Source organism: Zootermopsis nevadensis, unplaced genomic scaffold (assembly GCF_977971745.1).
Source record: "Zootermopsis nevadensis isolate Lab colony 2312 unplaced genomic scaffold, Znev_1.0 Znev_ptg000021l, whole genome shotgun sequence".
NCBI lineage: Eukaryota > Metazoa > Arthropoda > Insecta > Blattodea > Termopsidae > Zootermopsis > Zootermopsis nevadensis.
The window spans coordinates 5174985-5199075 of NW_028259153.1; the positions used below are offsets into that span (position 1 = coordinate 5174985).

General features: G+C 36.7%; 3 protein-coding genes and 1 long non-coding RNA gene across 20 annotated transcripts in view; 2 read left to right on the plus strand and 2 right to left on the minus strand.

Annotated features, from left to right (window-relative positions):
* Positions 1-88: 88 nt before the first annotated feature.
* LOC110836103 (TAF6-like RNA polymerase II p300/CBP-associated factor-associated factor 65 kDa subunit 6L) lies at positions 89-10974 on the plus strand. The gene is made up of 7 exons (XM_087352347.1): positions 89-496; positions 2235-2472; positions 5337-5527; positions 6767-6955; positions 7481-7597; positions 7884-8183; positions 9720-10974. Exons 1-7 carry the CDS (start codon positions 299-301, stop codon positions 10359-10361), a joined length of 1875 nt encoding a protein of 624 aa, XP_087208473.1. The 5' UTR covers positions 89-298; the 3' UTR covers positions 10362-10974.
* On the minus strand, positions 10735-20096 carry Srp9 (signal recognition particle 9). Of its 2 annotated transcripts, XR_015536067.1 has the most exons (4): positions 19871-20096; positions 14221-14289; positions 13951-14109; positions 10735-10884 (listed from the first exon to the last, which is right to left on the minus strand). XR_015536067.1 is itself a non-coding variant. In XM_022076944.2 (3 exons), exons 1-3 carry the CDS (start codon positions 19940-19942, stop codon positions 14014-14016), a joined length of 237 nt encoding a protein of 78 aa, XP_021932636.1. In that variant the 5' UTR covers positions 19943-20096; the 3' UTR covers positions 11751-14013. The 2 variants fall into 2 exon arrangements, 1 of the variants encoding a protein (XP_021932636.1); XM_022076944.2 differs by lacking the exon at positions 10735-10884 and having other exon boundaries at positions 11751-14109.
* Positions 20046-24090, plus strand: LOC110836098 (uncharacterized). 14 transcript variants are annotated; one of them, XR_002545170.2, is made up of 4 exons: positions 20061-20123; positions 21015-21102; positions 21708-21796; positions 23141-24090. It is a non-coding gene; the product is annotated as an uncharacterized LOC110836098 (long non-coding RNA). The 14 variants fall into 14 exon arrangements; XR_002545167.2 differs by lacking the exon at positions 20061-20123 and adding an exon at positions 20176-20343 and having other exon boundaries at positions 21015-21107; XR_002545166.2 differs by lacking the exon at positions 20061-20123 and adding an exon at positions 20176-20343.
* Ctf4 (Chromosome transmission fidelity 4) overlaps positions 21927-24091 on the minus strand; it is a 33780-nt gene continuing 31615 nt past the window's right edge. For all 3 annotated transcript variants that reach the window (XM_022076941.2, XM_022076940.2, XM_022076939.2), the window contains exon 18: positions 21927-22311. In XM_022076941.2, coding sequence (XP_021932633.1) covers positions 22150-22311 — 162 coding nt within the window. In that variant the 3' untranslated portion in view covers positions 21927-22149. The remainder of the gene's footprint in view (positions 22312-24091) is intronic.

Below are 24091 nucleotides of genomic sequence, written 5' to 3' on the forward strand. Positions count from 1 at the left end.
ACCAACTTTAGTAGCATGTTTAAAAACATGCTGGTTTTCTATTCTTAATATGATGTTAGAATCGATTTCAATATGACTCGATCGACCCATCGGTGTCCGCGAAAGTTCGACAATAGTGCTGTCAAGGTTTATACATATAACTCATGTACAGTTCCTTGCAAGAAGTTTGGCTTTGGTACGAATCAGTATTTTTCCACGTTTGAGCCTGAGAGAAAATACGTTGAATAATAATAATAAAATAAGGCACAACATTAGTATGGAACGAAACTACGTTTTTATAACTGTGTAGTCCAATAAAATGAGTGGGAAATCTGATAAGTTGCAGTCGCATAAAAAGAAAACTGAGAAAAGAAGCGGCGAAAGTAGAAAGTACGCACAAATATCGTGTGATTCGATATCAGCTACAGCAGAAGCTAATGGCATATCAGCACTTAGTGAAGATATTAGGAAACAACTTGCTGAAGACGTATCATATAGGCTTCGAGAGGTTGTTCATGTAAGTTACATACCGTGACTAACCTTATCTAGCCTAACATAACCTGTTATTTCACAATGACCCTGTATTGTGAATCCATTGGAAGACATAACGAGGAATTCTGAAATTGATAAATTACACTAGTTATGAATTAACATCTCACTAGATTAAGAGCTTATTGAGATTTTCACGAATGTTTCTACATGATTAATTGAAACATCTTCCTGTGGTTCATTAAAGTATGAACTACTTACTGTTTAGTGATTGTAGCCTTCTGAGTTGTCACTGTGCAGTCTTGTGATTGTTGACGTTTTTAAAAAATGTTTTGCCTCCATCTCCAGGGTGGTTTCTTACCCTGAAGAATGAGAAATATTTCTACAAAAGTTGGTAACTGGCAGCAAGACTGGACAGCAACACAACTAAGAAGACCACATTCCACATGTACATTGCTGTGAAAACTTCAGGTACTGAGGTGCATGAAAGTGAATTCCATTTGTTGTGAAAAATTACATAAAGCATTTTAACTTCAGAACAGCCTCCTCTTCACTCTGTTGATATTTTATGCATATTCAAGTTTGTAAAGTTCAAAAAACTCTTGTTTTGTGGTATGTAAGGGGTTCAATGCATGATATGAAGTCTTGTAATGCCAGTCTCACATGAATATGCACCACATTATTACAAGCTAGACTCTGGAAACCAAATATGACCATGATATTTAGTATAGATAAACAGCCACTACCTTAAAATGATGATAGGAGTGGAGCAAGACTTACTCCCTTAGCACTAGCCTCAAGTAGACCTATTTTAGCAACTTGTGATAAGGGTGATGAAATGATATATGAGCCATGATAGAATAATTACTGGCAAGGAATAGATAAAGTACTGATGAAAAACATGCCACTTTGTCTACCACAAATCACACATGGAACTAAACCTGGGACCCTGCGGTGAGAAGCTTGTGACCAAGTACCTGAGCTATGGTATGGCCTAATTAAAGGAACCAATTCATTACAGTACAAGTATTACATCTGTTGTGGAGAAAATCTCACCACTAAAATGTATGTTATGTTGCTGAACTTGAAGTAATTAAGTATTGGTTTAGTTTTTGCATAAATGAATTACCAGTGGCCTTGACTTCAAACCCACTAACTAGTTCATTGGCCTACCAGTTTTCAGCAGTGGTATATTTTCCCAGCGATAAACTGCTATATCTTGCAGTTCTTGATTCATTATGTACCTCTTTGGAAACAGCCAGAAGACAGATGGGACAAAGTCAAGTGAGAAGGGAAAATCTCCTTTTTTCTGAGATAGTTGTACAATAGTAAAAATTGTAGCAAATAGCCAGTTTCCAAAAATTTACTTTGGTATGCTTGTATCCATGATGTTGATTTATAAAATTTGTTGATTTCATAGCAGCAGTTGAGTGTCATATGCATGGAAAAAGCAAATTAGAATTGGTGTAGTATTTTTTATTTTGTGCACATTAGTTTACACTTCACTATACTACAGTGACATGTATTTAAAATATGGCAGATATTAGGAAACTACTTAAAACACACAGACATAAATTGGAATTGTTTGTGACATTCTTGTATACATTAAGCACTAGAGAGATTTAACTTCATACATATTTGATACCTTATCTTGTTGTATATATAGAGATGTAAAAACAGTTTTCACAGTTTCTGGATTTTGGATAATTATTAAACAAATGGCAAGCTTATTAACTTTATTGCAATAATCTTGTTAACCTTTTCAGAACTGTAGTGTATATTTAAGACAAAGTAAACGAAGAAAACTGTCAACTGCTGATGTAAATGCAGTTTTCCAGACTTCAGATGTACCACCAGTTTATGGACATTTGAATGAAGAACCATTTAATTTACTGTACATTAAAGAAGCTGGCGTGTTTGTGCCAGAGGAGCAAGATGTTGATCTGGCAGTTCTTGCTTTGAGTAATTTTACTGTCACTCAGAAGAGAGAGCCATTTGTGAAAGGTAAGACATAAAGTACTTACAGTACAACTGGAAGCTATAATAACTTATGTCCACATGTATTGTAATACATTTGAGTGACCGTGGTATTGGTGTATTCCTTTAAAACTGGATTAGAACATTACCACTGTGAGGAAGAGACCATGGATGCCAGGTTATGCTATGTTAAGCTATTATTCTGGTTTATACTTTCTCAGATTGATAGGAAAATTAAAACATTATGTACAAAATCAGATGAGACATGACCTGATTGAAGTTCATTTCTGTTTATGTTCAAAATATATTAGATTAATAAAGTTTTCTTGGTCTATTAGCCATGTCAGCTGGTCAAAAATCACCAATGTTTTAGGAATTGTCTATTGCTGTAAGTAGAACAGGACCTCTTGACATTATGTAATATCCTAGTTTATTATGATTACTTATCAATTTGTTTTAAAATGTCATTAGAGTATCCAAGAAAATCAACAAGAATTGGGATTAAATGGAACACACCAGCTTCACGTCTATACTAATAATGATAATTTATTGGGGAAGAACATAAATACTATAAAGAAAAACATAACTGTATCAGATACTATAAAGGAGTATATTCTACAATAATACCACAGAACACTAGTACATGTTCATCTGAGATTTGAGGTTTAACTGCATAGCATCATACAACCCAGAATACTGCAATTGACAGTATTATGCTAATGTCTAATTACCAGAATGCAAGATGAAATCATAATATGAGATATGACATAGTCCTGATGTTTAGGAACATCATCCAGGTGATTTTTATCAATTTATAAGGGGATTAGATGCTACTTTAAAGTATCTGCATAATCCAAAAACTGAATTCTTAATTTTTGGTGACATAAACATAGACTATCTCAATAAAAACAGTTGGAAAAAATTCAGTGCTAACAACACATAATTTGACACAGTGTACATTTTGCAACAAGAATTCAAAATGACTTTAGTACAACAATTGTTAATATTTTTGTTAAAATTTAGCTCATCTTCTACTTTTCCCATATTAAATACCCAGCATCTTATGATTAATAATCTTGCTGAAGCAGGTAACTTAAACATATAACTTTAAAGAACTTTGTTGGAGTCAGTGTAATTTCACCAAGTCCACTAGCTGTACACTTATGAAGATAGACTGTATGTGGATCTAAAGTTGTATCTGTTGCTGGATTTAAAATGAGAAGTATTATGACTAATTGTGAGATGAGTGCTGATACTAAATTTCTGAGCCATGAGTCGAAGCCAAGGAAAATCCTGGCATGCCCACCTTGTAGTCTCAGATAATAAATTTCCATTGGATGACACGATTTCAATAATTGTTCGTAAGTTCTGCCATTGGTTAGTAGTTTGGTTAAAGCCTCGAGCCTTGCAAGGGGGCATGTACCCCAATGAAAGTCCTAGGTACGAATTAACTCCACAAACTGTGACATTACAGATCTGTATAGTTTTCAGTCTTCTTACTTTACCACCCTAATATGTAACACTTGGTCACAGATAGGGCGCACACTCTGGTAACAGCCCGTTATGCAGAGACTGCTTGTTACTTCCATTGTCTGTTTTCCCTGAGATTTGAGCCATGGGTCTGATACATCCCCTCAAATAAAATAACTCATCAGGTTATGATTACATAAGTAAAATTTTTAAAGCTTGTTCAGCTTTAGTCACCCATTAGCCAACATTTGTTATCACTCACTTTACACAGGAATTTTGCTGGACCATCTTAAAATGTCCGTAGTGAGACCACTGCTCAAGAAAGGTGACAAATGTAGTATAACAAATTACAGCCCAATTTCTCTATTAACTACTATGCCCAAACACCTCATTAATCTTCTATCACTGGCTATCAGTCAGCAGAATCATGAGATCTTCTCATGAGATACTGGGATGCATTTAACATGACACATTCTTGGAAAAGTTACTTATAAAAACTTTATTAAAATCTTTAGTAATACACAGCGGCACTGAAATGCAACTGCTCTTGACCAGGAATTAACTGTTAATGACACCAGCGGTTTATGACGTGGGGTGGAGCAAACCAAAACGCCTCCAATGGAAATCTCCACCAGGCCGAGCAGCCTTGTGAAATTCATTTTTTAAACTGACTTCCTTCAAAATGTCTGGCTACACTACTTTTTTTTAAAGTACTTGGAAGGTTATGTACAATAGGTTGTCGTCATTATGCATACTAACAACATATTGGTTAAAGAACAACTTGGCTTCAGGAAAGGTGTATCCACTGAAGATTCAGTTTTCAAAGTCACAGACAATGTGCTAAAATATATTAACCATAAAATATGTTGGAGGAATTTTCTGTGATTTAACATATGCTTTTGACTGTGTAAAACATTAAATTTTGTTAACTAAATTATATTTTTGTGGCATTCAAGGATTAGCTGCAGAATGATTCAGATCATATCTAACAGACAGAAAACAAATAGTCAAAGTAAAGTCACCTAAAACAATCACAATTTTTTCTCAAACTGGGAACAATGAAACACGAAGTTCCTCAAGTGTTAATTCTAAGGTCCTTGCTTTTCATAGTATACATAAATGACCTTCCTCCAACAATAAATGCCTTGAACAGAACCCATAATATTTGCTGATGGCACAAGTGTCATAATTTTGATGATTTCTGTGCACGATCATAGTTCTCTGTCATATGAGCAAATGGTTTATTGCTATGATAGTTTTGTAACTGCTGTAACTTCAGCTTCTGGACTTTGGAAGGAAAATGTGAACTTCTTACATCTCTTTTTTTTTTCATTTCCCCCAAAATGTAAAGAAGTGCCTTATGGTATTATTTGATAGGAAGTTTCAGTTGGTTAATTGTTAGTTTACATTTTTGTTGGTAGGTACATGGCTTCCTCCAGATGGTATTACAGATGTCAGTGGGAACCTTCAGTCAGCAAAGGCAGAAGATACAAAACCATCAACATCAAACTCTGAAAAGACTAACAGCAATTCTCAGTTACCTTCCCACTTACTCTCTTACTACAGTCATATTTCAAAAATTATTTTGGGCAACTCAGAAAGCCTTATGAAGGTATGTCTAAGTATATTTTGTTAGTTCTACTTCACACTTCTTGCACCCTACTCCGATGTATTCATAATTATCATCTACTGCGATCTCTGTAGCCCTTATAGTTACATGAAAATTAAACTATTTACACAGGCACCAGATTTTTTCTGCCAAAAATCTACCATAAGGATGTAAGCTACTATGTAAATGATATAAGAAAGCCTCCTGTTGAGATCATGCCATCCATTCATCTGTATAATCTTGTGTAAACTGTATTCTCAACAAATTAATTTCAGTTAAATTTTACATAGAAGTCTTGCAGTTGGAGTGAGAAAGTAGGTATACCTAACCGGGAGTATTCTTACATTTTGTTGCTGTAGCAAATGTCTCTCTGAAAACTTGTCCCTAATGTTCACAGCTGGAATTTTATGTACAACTTTGTCTCTTGGGGATAGGCTGTGTCAAATGTTGTTGGTTTTCCAGTGTTCTGTCAAACATTGCAGTTGCCTTTGTCAGGGTGAATGTTTATTCGTGGTACGAAGTGAGATGTGAAGGATATGCTTGGTGGAACAAAGAAGTGGGTTCTATTCAGTTGGGAGTGAGCACATGATTGAAGAAAAGACACGATGACAAAACTTTCTCCATCACTTTTTCACCTAAGCAGGTGGTCCCTAAAATTTTTCATCACCTCATTTTCCAGTCATTTGGTGGCTAGAATTCTTTCATCATCTCTTTTCCTTACCACATGGTCCCTAGAAATTTAAGATGGAAAATGCAGTGTTGCCAGAATTTAATGTGGCTCATCTCAGAAAGCTGAAGTTATGCATTATTTTTGATCCATTCAAAATTGAGGTTTCTATCACCAGACAGGGAACTGGGAACCTCAAATTCTGAGTTACATGCACTAAAGTAAAATGTAATAGGAGGCAGAAGAACCAATGCCACAATTATGGTCTGACTTCATGAAAAATTAGCTTGAATGCAACAGTGTGACTCTTGTGAACTCAACATAGACTCATATTCTGCAGGTGAGAAATGTGCCACTTTTCACACTTCATTTCTCTGTACTCAGTACTGTAAAAACTTATTTTAACAGCCACTTTGATATAATAATATAAATATTGAAAGTTAAAACAAAGTTCCTGCTTGTAATTTCTATATAATGTACAACTGTTATTTGCAATCTGTGAATAGACTAGTATATATAGCTATATAAGGATATGTGTTTATGCTCATACTGCTGATATTTGCATTGAATCTCAGGTGGTGCTGAAAGACTTGCAGAGGAACAGCAAAATTGGTCCCATTGTCCCTTACTTGCTCAACCTCCTAGCACTTGGTCTGCAGAAGCTGCCTAGGGGAGGAACTTATGCAAACTTCAGACACAAGTTTCTTCACACTGCTGAAGCTCTGACACGTAACAGCTTCATTGAACCTAATGCTACCATTTCAGTAAGTTTTATGTTGTATATTTGTAGCTGTTATTCAGTGTTTCTTAAAGCTTGAGAAAACAACAGCATAATACTCTATAAATGACTGAAAGTTTATGCTGTACGACATCAGAATATTTGTTAAAGAAAATCATTGAGTAACGTGACCTGTTTGATTTGAATTTATAATAAATCGGCATGAAGTTTCAACAGATTGTCCTCCTTTATAAATTTCCAACTCAGCGGCCTGCAATTTGATAAGAAAGGGCAACTGTGACCCCAGGTCTTGAAGGGTTGGAAACTTGTGATACAAGTCAAAAAGTGAAGCTTAGAGGTTTGCTATCATAAATGATGATACAGAATGTACTGATTCAGTAGTTTCTGAAACGTATAATAGGTCTAAATGTTCCATGTTCCTGTCTTGATGAAAATCATATACTTCCCTCCCTTCTGCCCTGCCACACACAGCACTCATGCTTATATTTTAAAGTCAAAATAATATTTAATGTAGATGCAGCCCACCAACTCTGAGTTTCTTGTTTCAAAGGTTCACAGATTAATTTCCAGTCTACTGTCCTGTGTACTGGATGCAACACTAATAGAAGGGACATCTGCAAAGTGTGATTATGAGCTGAGAAATATTACAGCACAGGTGTTGGCAAAGGTAAATATGAGCATCTTAGTGCTTATATCATTACTGAAATAATCTTTTTCAGTTTAATTGTTTGGTGTTGTTTTTCCTTACAAGTCATTTTTATTTAATAAGAATTCCCTATCCCCCTCAAGTCTAAAGAAAGTAATGTAATATGGAGAAGTGTTCAGGTTCTTTTTCTTCCTATCTGATTTATCAGGAATCACTTTATGATCAGTAATTGATATACCAGCATATTTAAGAACAGATTAGTTATGTATAATCCTAATAGCTGATCATTCTTTTTAAATTCTACAAGGTTGTTAATCACTGGTGTCACACAGACATCAAACTCCGCCTGGATATATTACAGAAATTAGGATCTGTACTGCTGGATGGTAGCAACGCCTTGCGTAACCACTATGCAGTTCTTAAGACTCTGTGTGCTCTTGGTTATGAAGCGCTTGACTACTGCTTGTGGCCACACCTTGAACAGTATCTTATATTTCTGGACACAATGAAAGTTCAGCAGGAAATCAAGAAGAATAAGATGTTATTATCAGCAGCATCATGGCTTCAACAAACTGCTGATATTGTGGAAATTGAAGGGACAATTTTGGTAAGATATTTGAAACTATGGGCACTTACTGAACATGAAACATTTTGACAATGTGCGCATGCACACACACATGAAGTTCACTCTTGTTCTGTTTAGTTGGGATTTCTTAACCTAAACAGTTGATGCATGAATACAAAGTATGCAAATAAAATATTAAATACAAATTTAAGGTTTTTTAAAACTCAGTTGTGTTAACTACTATACCTGCTACTACTATTACTGTATCTAAATCTAATTTTTATTAAAAATATTAACGATATTCCATAAATTACAAATGTCTGAAAACAAAATCCTCAGATAAATATGAGATATAAGGAGGATGAGGTGAGATCAGAATAATATACAATAAAGAATATGGTGATTTATATACGAGACTCGTCCATAAAGTAAGTTTCCCTGGGGCCGTTTACAGAAACAAAACACAATTTCATGGAAATATTTATTGCAACAGATACAGCAAGTGTCCAGCTATTTTTCAACATATTCGCCACCGGAATTGAGACATTTGTCATACCGTGGGACCAACTTTTGAATACCTGTGTCGTAGAAGTCTGCCGCCTGGGATTGGAACCACTGTGTGACAACCATCTCCGCCTCTCTGTCATTCTCAAAACGCTGACGCTGACCGGACATGAATTTCTTGAGGTGTAGGAAAAGATGGAAATCACTGGGAGCGAGGTCCGGGCTGTAGGGTGAATGATTAAACACCTCCCAGCTGAACTCCTGCAGGAGACTTGCTGTCCGTCGAGCCGTGTACGGCCTAGCGTTATCACTGACCGCACTTCACAGTCGGCGGGAGCTGGAATAAGAACCTCCATCTTCAACAGCTGCAACGATGCTACTGTGAGAACGCGGGAAGTGCCGTTAGTGCATGCGCCATGCTACGTCATTGCTCTATCACGTATGCACAGTCGCTTCGCGCAATATAAGGTTTGCTAGCTGTGGGACGAGTGGGAAACTTACTTTGTGGACGCGCCTCGTAGGTTGATAGGCTAGTGAAATGTAGAAGAAAGTATCCAGCATGCAGAATTTTGATGGGGACACTTCTTAGTACTCATTGACATAAAAGACTAAGAAAGAGATGGGAAGATATTAAGATAGCTTTTAGGGAGAAATGTGTGAGAGTTGGAGACAGAAGGAACAGGCTCAGATTGTATCCAGTGCCAGCGTGTGGAAGTGAAGACATTACACACTGTTGTCAAATTAAATTATAGTGAAGAAAGGGACATGAAGATAAGAGGAGACAAAACTCCATAGAAATTCTTGTACTAATACAGTAATTAAGAGGTGAAAGGCATCAGTGTGGTTACTTAAAAAAAATTGTTGCATTATTATCATAACCATGTAGGTGCAGGAAATAAACTTGTATAAACAGTGGCAGACACTACTAAGAATCCTGCACTAGTCGAAACTTCCTCAAGTATTGTTAGTAGGTCTGACAGTCCAACAATGAGAACAGTTTTTCAATTTGAAATTTACAAATTATGTTGATCAGTTTGTTGAAAATTGTTCATAAATTAATCCTTTCTGTTACAGATAGCTGCTGAAATGCTGTATCAGAAAGCATGGAACAGCTTACAAGATCAGTCACAAATGCCCCACAACATAATGATATTAGAAAAGTTTCTCGAAGCATATTTTGGTGACACCCTATGTGCCAGAAGATTGCACTGTCCTCTCACAACCACTAAGGAAGAAAGTATGGGAACAAATATTTCTAACAGTGGAGGAAAGGAAGTTGATATGCCAGTTTCTTCTGTGATGAATGATACTGAAAACAGTGATTTTGAATCAGATTTTGAAAACTTGACAGCAGTTACTAAGATTCCAATTCATGTTCCACCCCTCCTTGTTAAAAGCAATAGAAAAATGTCAGCATCATTTCCTGGCAGAAGTTTAAATATGCGGAGGGGTGTAAGAATTTCGAGTGCCTTTGAACTTCCAATCAAGCATGAACATTGTCAAAAATTAATTCGGTTTAATTTTGCTGGAGCCAATCCTATGTCTAAAAGACATTTGAAACGTCGAATATTGGATCCTCAACATGCACAGCTAATGTGTCAAAGTGTTTACTTCAGTAAGAGTTGTCAGGTGGAATGCATAGGGAAATTAGTGCGCAGACATCGCAGAGCCACATCATCAGTAACTTGGTTATCAAACATGATGGCAACATTGTAATTGGTGAGCCACTGACTGAAGTTGTAATTTTGATTTTACAAGACTGGGTGAAATGAATTTTATGACCTTAAATTCATGTTTTATGGTGGTAGATAATTGTAATTACTGTAATTATGTAATATTCACAGTCCCAAATATTTATTAGTGATTATATAATTATGATCAACTACCAACTGTCTCAGTGAAATGTGAAATATGTACCAAATATGATGTGCAGTAATTTCATAATCTTCATCTTAATTATTTAGTAATCACTAGGGTTCGGATGTTCATGACCTAAAAAACCAAGAAATATGCATGCAAATATGCCCCAAAAAGCAAAATATGACCTAATTTCTTATGAAAAATTATTCGCTAAAATTTAAAAAAAGCGTTTTGCATTTCAGTCATGTTATTTATTTACATATGCTTGTACAACTATTACATTACTTGACTTCATAGTAATTTTAATCAAAAATCGTAGTCGCTTTAAGTTGTAAATGCCTCATTTTGGATCAGCATCAGATGTTGAGAATACATGCACCTATAAAAATAAAATAAATTTTAAGAAAGAACCTTTCATGCATTTCAAATTCATTAATTACAAATAAATAAATAAACAGAATTCAAAATATTAAGTACCTTTCTTCACTCTCCTTTCTTGGCAGCATCGTACGAGGCGCGTCCACAAAGTAAGTTTCCCACTCGTCCCACAGCTAGCAAACCTTATATTGCGCGAAGCGAGTGTGCGTACGTGATAGAGCAATGACGTAGCATGGCGCATGCACTAACGGCACTTCCCGCGTTCTCACAGTAGCATCGTTGCAGCTGTTGATGATGGAGGTTCTTATTCCAGCTCCCGCCGACTGTGAAGTGCGGTCAGTGATAACGCTAGGCCGCACACGGCTCGACGGACAGCAAGTCTCCTGCAGGAGTTCAGCTGGGAGGTGTTTAATCATTCACCCTACAGCCCGGACCTCGCTCCCAGTGATTTCCATCTTTTCCTACACCTCAAGAAATTCCTGTCCGGTCAGCGTCAGCGTTTTGAGAATGACAGAGAGGCGGAGATGGTTGTCACACAGTGGTTCCAATCCCAGGCGGCAGACTTCTACGACACAGGTATTCAAAAGTTGGTCCCACGGTATGACAAATGTCTCAATTCCGGTGGCGAATATGTTGAAAAATAGCTGGACACTTGCTGTATCTGTTGCAATAAATATTTCCATGAAATTGTGTTTCGTTTCTGTAAACGGCCCCAGGGAAACTTACTTTGTGGACGAGCCTCGTAACTTGAGACATCACAAACTTTTCATGGCGTTATCAAAAATTACAGTGATAAAGGAGTGGTTTACTGTATCAAGAAGGAATAAGTCACCAGGACGGTCAGAAAAGAGCGAGCCAATAACCACATTCGCTACATATCTGCCGCAGACATCCGTTGTTTCATCAATCGAAACCCAAATCTTACAGTATGTATAATTCTTTTTAGAACATCTTCATAACAGGCAGGTACATAGTTTTTTTTGCAGTATGAATTCGCCTGGAATTAACTGAGTCGTGTATTTCTTCAAGAAAGTTTTGAACTGCTCATTGTTTACTTTGTTTAATGGTATGTTGGCAGACAACATCATTTCACAGAGGTCCTTTGAAAATTCTGATGTTTTGTTTGATGGTGGAGGTGTTGCAGTGTTATCGAACAGAAGTTGTTGCTCGCTTTGATGACTGGTTTGTTGGCTCAATTTATTTTTATGTTTTGCTGTATTAAATTAAATCCCTTAGCAGCTGTAACTTTAACTTCACAAAGTTTACAGAAGGGAATTGTTCCATCACAACTAAAATATTCCTTGCTGAAATCTTTAATGAAACCTCTTAACTTCACACTTTCATAACACTTCACTTTCGATATCAACCGAAGGATTCACTGTAAGTGTCTGAGAAATGTAGTTGCAAGTAAAAGTTTATACCCAAAATATGAATTTGATCCTCAAAATATAACGAAAATATGCATTTTATCCTCAAAATATAACCAAAATATGCATTTAACTATAATATGACCAAACACATAAAAATGACCTAAATATGCATTTATATGCAGAATAAATAGTCTAATTGTGATTAGTGTTTAATTTCAGTTTAGAATCAAAATAGAAGCCCCAATAAAAATATGACATGTCATGAACATCCGAACCCTAGTAATCACCATTTAATAGCCAGCATTATCAAAAAACTATCAAGTATTAATGATCACCATCTTATGACCACCATTTAATAATCATAAAATGATAATTTAATAACCATAATCAAATCATATAATAATAATTATGATCATCATACTGCTACTGACAGCAGCATGAATAGTTCAGATGACAGCATGGTCTTGGCTGAAAAACACAAGACACATCAAGAGGCCCATAAGGTGTTCTTCAATTACACTAAAGTGTAAAGAACACCTAAAAAGGAAGAATGCAAACACATGATACATGTAAGGTCATTGGAAGAATAGGTGCATGATAAAAGGATTTAAATTCTAACTGACGACCAGGGTTCGATTCCCGACGGGCAGAGGATTTTTCCTGTAGCTTCTGAATCTATACCGGTTCTGAGGCTCACCCAACCTCCTATCCAATGGGTTCCGGGGTCCTTTCCCGGGGCTATAGCACCGCCGGGGCGTGATGCTGACCACTCACCCCCATCTAGTGCCAAGGTCAAGAATGAGTAGGAGCTATCTCCTCCTCCCCCCCAAGTGCCTACATGGTGTATAGTGGGACAGCTTTACTTTTTGTTTTACTTTTTACTTGTCTTCTGTTATTTCGAGCTTGTTATTCAGTATAATTCCTGAACAGTGTACTTGTGATACCCACACTCTTGAGGTTAAGAATCTATCTGTGCCTAGTACTGATTGTAAGAATCCCTGAGTTTGAATGAAAAATGTCATATGTCTACTATAAATGCCATTAAAGCAAATCAGGGGTGGAGCATTAATATTAACCATGTTAGCCCAGCGAATGCTGATATTACTTTGATGGTTCAATGGTACTCCATACTGGTATACAGGAGAACCAATCAGATAATGCACTGTTACAGTCCATTACAGGTATTGTTACCCCCCCCCCCCAATTTGGATCATATTTTTGGAAAAGCCATTCTCCACCAATGAAACATATCTCTGAGCAAGAGGAAAGCTTTATTATTTTAGTTGAATTTTCCCTGAAGATTGTAGGAAGTGAAATGACCAAGTGAAAGTGTGCAGAGGTCATTGTCTTTTTAAGAGTTGTAAACTAGCAAGAAGTGAAAAAGATCTCATTTCATAACATGTTGAATTAAACCCTGGTATCATGTGGTCAATGTCACTTTTCCAATTTAAGTGAGTGTCAATTTTGAGATCCAATGAAGGCCATCTTTGCATGTGTACATTCCTTAATAATACACGTTGTCATGAGAAAAGTTGTCATTTTCACATATGAATTCTAAGCAAAAATCATTGGTGACTATGCACATGAATTTCAACGTACAATGAAGCATCTAAAGTAAGCAATCATACAGACTTATTTTACATATCTGTGGTAGTTTTTTCATACATAGAAATGTTCTTGAATACAGAATTTCTTACACATGATATGTTGTAACATTTTTTCTTATCATCATGAATACCACACAATTTAGATCACATGCATCACTGTTCTTTTGAAGCCATGTGACGCATGAGGTTATTTATAAACTTCTCAACTTTCTTCAAATCTTGAACAATTTCAGTTTTATACTGAAGACACTAGAAACAAAAGAATTCTGTTATATGCATAATTTGGTGTATGTATACTGTTACAATATTAATATCACATTTACAAACTTAATTTTTAAATGTTCTTGTCAATTAACTTACATCAACATCATCTGTTAACTTCAAGGATAGGCAGCCTTTGCTGTGTGTATATTTCATAGTGTATCGAATCTGGAACAGAAAGAAGAGTTACAGGTTTTCCTACCCCTCCAAAATCCTACCAATAGTGCCTTTGCCCTACAGGAGGGTAACGTCCTCGGATGGCAAACAGGGCTCTGGTCCACCAAAGCCAAGGTATGAGGTATCGTGCCAAGGGCTGCATGGCACTGAGATGGTGAAAGCAGTATCACAAACAATCCCTTTGGGGCACCAGGCAGCATCCCACTGTATCAATACCTTCTACTTGCAAGGGGCTCTGCAGGTGGTGACTTTTGTTCCCCGGTTCTTGTGGAATTATAACAGAACATGAGAGTAAAAGAGTAATGGAGGAAGCCACACAAAGGGGCTATCAGATATACAGTTTCAATCTGTAAATTGATTCTCAGTAGGGAGCCAGTACTTCTGGCATACCACCTCAGGAACCTTATGGTGCAAGCCAACCTGGGGAAGCTGAGAAGACAACTGCAGGTAGGGGCTCACCAGTTGTAAGACACCTACCAAAAGAGTTCTGTTACAGAATCTCCATTTGAAAGTTGATCATTCTCAGCGGGAAACTAGTAGTTCTGGCATACCACCTCAGGAGCTGACAATATCAGCAACCAGGGAAACTGAAAAGACAACTGGCAGTAGAGGCTCACCAGTTGTGAGAAACCTACCTTTACTATTTAGAGTTTACTTCAATGGAAGCCACTGGCTCTGATATACCACAGTAGGGAGCTGGAGGTTCTAGCATGCCTGTAGATTGGGGGCCAGCAGCTTTGCCATACCACCTTGGGGAGCTGACAGTATCAGCCAACCCAGGGAAGCTCAGAAGATAAATAGGGGCAAGGACTCACCAGTTGTGAGAAACCTGCCTACACTTTCCACCAGGGCTGTGGAGTCGGTATTAAAACCTCCAACTCCAGCTCCTTAAAAGCTCAATATGTATTAAAAATGATAAACCTTATAAAATGGTAACTGGTATGACAAGAAATCTCAACACCACCACGTTAATCATCAGGCTACTTTGTAGATTTGTAACATATATTTAAAATAGTGGTACAGTACAGGAGTATCAACATAATTTAAACTTAGAATTACAAAAGATAGAAAAAGGGCCTAATATTGAAGATGTATGGAACTGCATAAAGAATGCCATTTTAAATACAGCACATATAACTGTTGGAGAGACAAGAAGATCAAGAAATGAAGATTGGTATGATGATGAATATAGATCGGTCGCGGAACAGAAGAAGCAAGCTAGAATGAAATGTTTACAACGAAATACGAGAGCTAATAGAAATCTTTATAATGAAAAACGGATATTGGCCACCAGAATATGTAGAAAGAAGAAAAGAGAAGCGTTAGGAAGAAAGATCGACAGTATGATAGAACACCATCGTAGAAATGAAAGTAGAAAATTTCATAAGGAGCTTAAAGAAGTAACACAAGAATACAGACCTAAAGCTGTAGCATGTAAAGATAGTCAAGGAAATTTATTGACAGAGAACCGTGATATTGTTAATAGATGGAAAGAGTATTTTAGTGGTATCCTGACCGGAAATATAATTGAGACAGAGCAGCCGACATATTATACTGTGGATAATTACATTGAAGATCGTACGTTTGAAGAAGTACAAAAAGTAATCAAATGCCTGAAAAATGGTAAAGCACCTGGAAGTGATGGGATTACTGCTGAACTACTACAAAAAGGGGGAGTCAAGTTATGGGAGAGAATACATAATCTGATATTGTTGATCTAGAAAGAAGAAAAGATTCCAGAGGAATGGACCCTAGGAGTAATACAACCTATACATAAAAAAGGAGATAAAATGGAGTGTACCAATTATAGAGGAATTACACTTCTGAATGTAATATATAAAATCTTGTCAAGTATTCTATATAATAGATTGGTTGTATATGTAGAAGACATGTTAGGAGAGTATCAGTGTGGCTTTAGAGCAGATAGATCAACGATAGACCAGATATTTGTATTGAGACAGATTCAAGAGAAAGCCTATGCATATAATATTGACTTACATAATTTATATGTGGACTTCAGACAAGCATTTGATAGTCTCAATAGGGACCAAATGTTAAGTGATATTCTCCTATTAGGGATACCATCTAAATACGTCAGCCTCATTGGAGCAACGTTGAAAAATTCCAAGGCAGTAGTAAGAGTAGATGGTGAGCTAACTAAACCATTTAATGTCAATATGGGAGTTAGACAAGGAGATGCTCTCTCAACAATGCTTTTTAACCTGACGCTGGAAGCATCTATTCGGAAACTTGAGATCTCAGGACATATAGGCATAAAATCAATACAAGTGAGTGTGTATGCAGATGATATAGCTATTATTAGCAGGAATAAAGCTGCACTGGAAGAAACAGTATTAAAATTGATAGAAGAAACAGAATTAAGGGGGCTAAAAATAAATGAATCGAAAACAAAATATATGAAAGTTACAAGAGCAGCAAGAAATGCCACAAATAAATTGAGAATAGGACATTATAATTTTGAACAGGTGCAGAATTTTAATTACCTGGGTTCACAGATTAATACTATAAATTCAGTAACTAATGAAATTAAAGCACGTATTGTGAATGGTAATAGATGTTATTATGCCTATCAGAATTTAATGAAGTCTAGAATATTGGGGAGGCGACTTAAACTGAGAATCTATAAAGTTCTGATAAGACCAGTAGTCACATATGGATGTGAAGCCTGGACATTAACTAGCTTTGATGAGCAACAACTTAGAATATTTGAACGTAAAATATTACGGAAAATCTATGGTCCAATACAGAATAGTGATGGCTCCTTGAGAATTACGATGAATCATGAACTAGATTGTATCATACAGGGAGCAGATATTGTGAGGCTGATCAAAAGCAAAAGGTTAGCCTGGCTTGGCCATGTCGCAAGAATGGAAGGAAACAGGGTAACTAGAAGAGTAATGGAATGGAGACCGATGGGAAGAAGGATGAGAGGGAGACCACGGAAATGATGGATAGATGATGTGGAGGAGGATGTGAGGACGATGGGAGTGAGGGGATGGAGAAGAATTGTGAATGATAGGACAGAATGGAAAAAATTCATCGAACAAGCTAAGACCCACACAGGGTTATAACGCTATAAGAAGAAGAACATATATTTAAATATATGTATAATGGTTACTGCAGAAATCGTTTGATTTGTAGACAGTTTGTATTCTTAAGGTGCTGGAGCCAAAGTTACAAAGCATTATTCCCACACCATGTCACTCAATGTGTTGTTGAATCTCACAAAGCGTGAGGCCGCTGGCGGCTCACATGGTAGCGAGAGTGTTCTTAAGATTTTATATTGAGGTCGAAGTCAGTACATTTTTACCGACTCCACAGCCCTGCTTTCCACAGAGATTACCTTGGGAGCCAGTAATTCTGACATACCACCATAGGGGGCTGGTGGCTCCAGCAAACCTGTGGATTGGCAGCCTATTTTTTTGACATACAACAGGGAACTGGTGGTGCCAGCTAACCAGAGGACAAGAGTGACCTGCATGTAGTCCTTGAGTGGGCCAAAGCTATATAAATGTATTCTCCAATATGTAGCCTCCGCTTGGAAGCTGATTTCTCTCAGTACCTCACAATTGAAAATAATATCCAGAAAAGCCAACCCAGGCTGCTGAGAAAATTTTCTCTTGGCAGGGAGCCAGTAGGTCTAGTATACCACCTTGGGAACTCAGAAGAAAACTGGGAGGGGGGTGCTATCACCATTTGTAAGAAAGCTACTTTTATTATTTATGGAGATCAACTCTGTGAATCAATGGTTCTGGCATACCACCACAGGAAGCTAGTGCTTCCAGCACACCTGCTGATTGGAAACTAACAGTTCTGGCATATCCCCATGAGTAGCTGGTATTTCCATTTGTGAATTTGGAACCAGAAGATCTGGCACACCATAATGGGGGGCTGGCAGTTCCAGCAAACCTGTGGATGAGGGTGATTTAAAATATGTAGCCTAAAGGTAGACAGGCTTCATCTGGCATAAACCAAGTGTCTGGAATGCCAGAAAGAAGCTTAAAAGCTAGGTAGTACTGGAAGACTTACAGAATCCAGGGTACCTAGCACTTCCTAAATTGAAGGGCACCAAAAAGCCCAAGTTTTCAGGCAATACCCCAATTAAAGAGGTTAATTCTCTCTAAGGATCCAGGGATTTTGTAAAGGTAATGCAAGTGTTGCCTTTTCTTATTTGTGAATGTAGAAATTTATGAGAGATGGGATATTTTAAACTGTTAAAAATATGGTCTGTTACAAGCAAGAAGAAATTAAATTCTGCTTTAAAGGATGCACTTTCTTATTTAATTACAGGGCTATGTGACCCACCTTGTTTTTAAAGGAAAGAGCATTATGTTTCTATGTACTGATTTAAATTCTGTTTATGCTGCTTGGAGCAACCCCATGCTTTAAAATAATTATAATTATTTATTTTTTATATGACCCGTTCTTCAGTGCCTGAGCATCTGCGGGTCCCAACTTTTTGTTGGCTCTGATCTATAGACAGTTGGTAGGACTCCTTGGACAAGTGATCGGCCCATCGCAAGGCCTCTACCTGTACACAGGACAGCACAACACAGAAAGATGTGGACAAACATCCATGCCTTGAGTGGGATTCGAACCCACAATCCCAGTGATCAAGCGGCACAAGGCCCAAGCCTCAGACCAAGTGGGCACTGTGACGGCAATTATAATTGTAGAACATTAAATTCTCTTTTAGGTTAGGTATAGTTAAATATATCAGAACAATTTGTGAGCCACAGCAATTGTCACTAAAATGAGAATCACCTTACATATTAGGTACGTAAAAAGTTATATTGTGCTACCACTGTTCTGTGTTCTATTAAAAGTAAAGCTGTCCCATTATATGCCAAATAGGAACTTGGGGGTATAGCTTCTACTCATTCTTAACCTCTGTACTAGATTGGGGTGAGTGGTCAGCATCAAACCCCTGGGGAAAGGACCCCAGTACCCATTAGTTGGGAAGTTGGGTGGGCCCCAGAACTAGTCTGGATGCGAAGGATAGAGGAAAAATCCAATGACCCCGTCGGGGATCGAACCCCGTTTGCCCAGTCACTATACTGACTGAGCTACCCCAGCTCATGTTTTGTGTTCCATTACTAAATCCTTAATATGTGAAAATCTGAATTTAAATACACATCATAAGCCATGCAAAAATGTTCTAAATCCATCATTCCCTTCATAGGAAGTTTGCCCAACGGGGTGAAGCTTGGCATTCAGCGTGAGGTAGTCTAGTACGGTGCAATTGGGCATATTTTAGAGTCAACACTTTTACCTTTAATTTTTCAAATTTGAAACGAACGGTCAAATTTCTTCATATGAAATAAAACAGACGGAACATTAAGCATGGCATATTTAGAAGCACCAGACTGGCAATGATACAGTTCTTAATGGCATACATGCCTCACAACCTGGATATCGGACCTGCCTAACTAGGAAAATGGCATCTGTATTCGCCTAACTACATCCAGATAAAGCACTCTGCAGTTCGGTCCAAAGCAGTAAAATAATAAGACATTAATCCTGCTTCAACATTAACATCACGAAAACCTACCTTCTTAGGGTCTTGCAAATACAACCTTTCTGCTGCTTTCTCAAATTCTTCCCATGATTTTAAGTAAGTCATTTTGATTCTAATCTACGCTGTTTGAATATTACAAGATGCTCCTGAAATATTTCACAAAACTAGTATAAATTTCGAACTGCATAACCTTTCATACACCATATGTTCACACATTAGCATGATTAGTTTTAAAATGGCGCACATTGTTTACAACGAATACAGCAAGAGACTAACATTCAAGAAGGTAAAACAACAAACTCTTTGGACATTAACCATCGTCTTGTGTATAGGTAATTCATTGCTGTAAGTTGGCAACGTGACTTAATATGGCATCGCTAATGGACAAGAAAATATAGATTGAAAAACTGAAAACTATACATGAAATGTAGGAACGCGCATTGATAATTCCGAAATATCGACATATATGGCACGGTTCCCACAGCTTTCCACACCTCGAACGAAAAGTATAAATGCCAACTACGCCACGGACGATGTGAACAATAACATGCATGTGTGTAAAAAAAGAACGGCATAAAAGGAAGACAAGAAATAAACATTTTTGCGCATTTCGTTAATAGATTGTTGGCAACGTGGCGAATTTTTCTATTTTTGTCAAAAATTTGCCCTGTATTAAAATGCATGAATTAAAGTTGCAGAACAGAATAATAAAGCCGTTATGATACGCTATATGTAATTGTTTTACCTGGGATCAGCTGTTTATAAAATAAGTAATGGACCAGCACTTTATGTTATTAATCAATATAAAATTAAAATATGGGTAAACATCACACAAACAATACTGCAAGTTGAATAGTCTACATACAACATAGGATATGTATGATCTGAAGCTTTCACGACTACTTGTAATGAATCCTGGGGCTAGCAGCCGTGTAAGGTGGTTAATGAAGAAAACACCATCATTTCGAGAACCATCTTCGTACAACTACAGTACCCTGAGGATAAGGATGGTTCTCAAAATGTGTTTTCTTCATTAAACCACCTTGCACAGCTGGTAGTCTGTGATTTCATTAAACACAGAATTTATTCTAGTTACAAAATATATGTCTAGACTAATGTGTCAAGTTTCTATTGTGCAGTATGTAAAGCAGGTAAATCCCTCTAATTTTGTCTTCAGCCTCACCAGCATCCATAGGCCTGTCACTTGTCTTAGATTCTTCCAGCAGCCCGATAGCAAAGCACTCTGATGCTTGGTCCATTATGTGGTCAGGTTCAGTATATTTATTATCAATATCAGTTATATGTTTCCACTGAGCTAACCACTTTTCTTCCAAGAGAGACAATTTTATCTTCCAGTAATGTTCTTGCAATCCTAGCCTGAAGGTCACATTGTTTGTGCCACACAAGTCTTAACAAGTCAGAAAACTGTTCATAATTAGCAAGTAGTCTGTCAATCTGGAATGTCTTAAAGTGACATCTGTGGGCTTTGATTAACTCATATAATTCAGATTTCTGTGCAATATGGAATACCTTTTTCAGTAAGCCAATCTTGTTTCCCCCCCACCCCTAGGAAGATGACTTACAATAAGAGGCATTATCAGACAGTGGGTGTAGAAGCAAATTGGGGACAACTTTTCAACCAACTTTCTAGCAGTATTCTCTTAAGCCTTTGATTTTTCTCCATGAAAACTTCAGTGTTCAAACTATCCTGTTCAGTATTGTTATACTGCCTTTAAAACTAGTATCTTACTGTGAATTTTGTCCAATGTTGTTCTCATTATTAGTTTTGTTGAAATTATGAATGGCACACCTTACTACACATTATCATATAAGTCACACATCTATTTACATCTGTGTCCTTTCTTTTCAGGCATGCTAAGTGACTGATATTCCAGATGCAGTACTCTTTAATTGCTTTATGATGTTATATGAAAGACTAGGGATTGTTACAAAAACAAGGCAAGCCACAAATTAAATACATTGAATACAGCTCTAGTCACTGCTAAAATAGCCCCCTGCTGCCAGTGACATGGTTTATGTAGGAAAACTGATGTCATGTCATGAGGGTTGATCACTTAAAAGGCTGGGCTGATTTTGGTACATGCAAATCTATACTTTATTTTTATTAAAAAATATATAATCTAATAACACAAGTATATAAATAAAAGAATCTTAATGCCAAACTTTTATTTATAAATATAACCCACTCTGTCAGTTAGGAAGTAACATACACAGTGAATTATACAATCTACCCAGTCTACAAGCAGTCTGGCACATTTATAAAATAGAACCCATAAATCTGTCTCAGAAATTCATGACTTCTTAAAAGCAAAGGCCATTAGCTTAGAGGAAGAAGATGTAATTGTCTTTTTTGGTGGATTTTCTTCATGTAACCCAGATTCTTCTTCTGATTTCCTCTTTTTGGTCTCTGGTACTGGAGTCTGGCTTTCTGCAGAACTATTAGTTACTGGGACCTGTAAAACGCAATCATCAGGATATATGAAGATGGAAATTTAATACAGTGGCCCTCATTTCTGCCAGCTTCTTCATAGCACTATTACAAACATATCTCTCACAATTTTCTGGACGCATGTCCAGAGTTTGAGGATCATAAAATAATATAAAGTACATTTCATTGTTGTATGCAGTTGCCAGTGACGTTACATAATACAATTTAAGGTCATGACATGGTAATGAACATTTGGATAGAACAGATGTAGTACAGATGTATAGCTGCTTATTTGCTTTCATTTTAAAACTGATACCACTGATCATCCATGCTATATAACTACCATATTTCCTCGATTTTAAGATGCACCCTTGATTTATTAACAGGTTTTCATTTAAAAGACACTATATAAATTCCTAGACACAATAAATTGTAACACACCCTGATTACAGAAATTCTAAAATGTGAAGTGAATTTTAAAACTGAGGAAATACAGTATCTTTCTAAAATATCACTTTTCTCATAATCTGCTTTAATTCTCAAACAGAAAATTTGATCACAAACATGATCAAATGCTAGCCACTGTATTAGCATCAGAACTATATTTCCAGGAAAATTCTATAGAAAGAAATCAAGGATATGAGTGATGGGTTTACTCATTTATTCACAGCTACCAATGTTTGAAATGTTAAACAAGCTTGTTAAAAGCCTTTGATGAGTCTGCATACTGTTAATTGAATGAAGTTCAATGAAAATTAAAATGCATCAGCTGTAAAATTCTAATTTATAACTGGATGTGACTGTCATGCTAAATGCAGGAAAATATTAATCTCTAAATTGCACCTGTATTTCAGGGACAAACAGAGAGGGAATATTTCTAACTGGCAGAAAAATAACATACCAAGAAATAATGGGACCAGACAATGTACATCAAAAACTTGGATACTAACTAGCCCAAAAGCATTTCAGAATTACTCCCTTGAATTCTGAATCTATCATATGAATTAAAATAATAATAATAATAATAAGAAGAAGGAAGCAGAAAAGATCTTGAAATACAAGGACCTTCTCATAGAAATACAGAGAATGTGGAAAGTTCAAGCAAAAGTAATCCCAATAGTTATAGGAGCAACAGGAACTGTCTCCAGGTCACTCAGGAAATATTTGGCCAACATCCCGGACAAACACGACATCAGGGAACTGCAGAAGACCGCCATTTTGAGAACTTCATACATCATCCGAAAGACAGTCATGAAATAAAATTATATAATATATGTGGCACTTGCTAAAAACAATATGTATCCCGGAAATAGCTGCTGCCCTATGTACCTTAGGGACAAGGTCTGTCTCCGGTACATGGAAGTACATACCCCACAAAATGGTGAATAGATGGGATAATAATAATAATAATGCTATTTTGTGCTATGTGATGACAGTTCCTTTCCTTTCTCTCCTTTCAACCAAATCCCAATCCTGTCTTTTAACAAATGAACACAAGTTTCTGAGTAAATATGGAATTAATCTGTAGATTATAGCATTTATATCTAATGTACTTTTATTTGCATTGCAGTTAAATGTTAATACACAGATTGTAAGAGCCTGATGGTTAGTCATATTACCTGGGTTATGTCCATGAACATTTATCTAAATTTTGAATATTAAACTACAATAATATCTAAAATAGTAGACTCTGATCACAAAATTCCAATTACATTCTAACCAAAGTTTATAGATGTTAATGTCATAGTTTTTAAATAGCATATTTATTACATTAGAAGGTACAAATTAAAACTAAAGATTCTTAC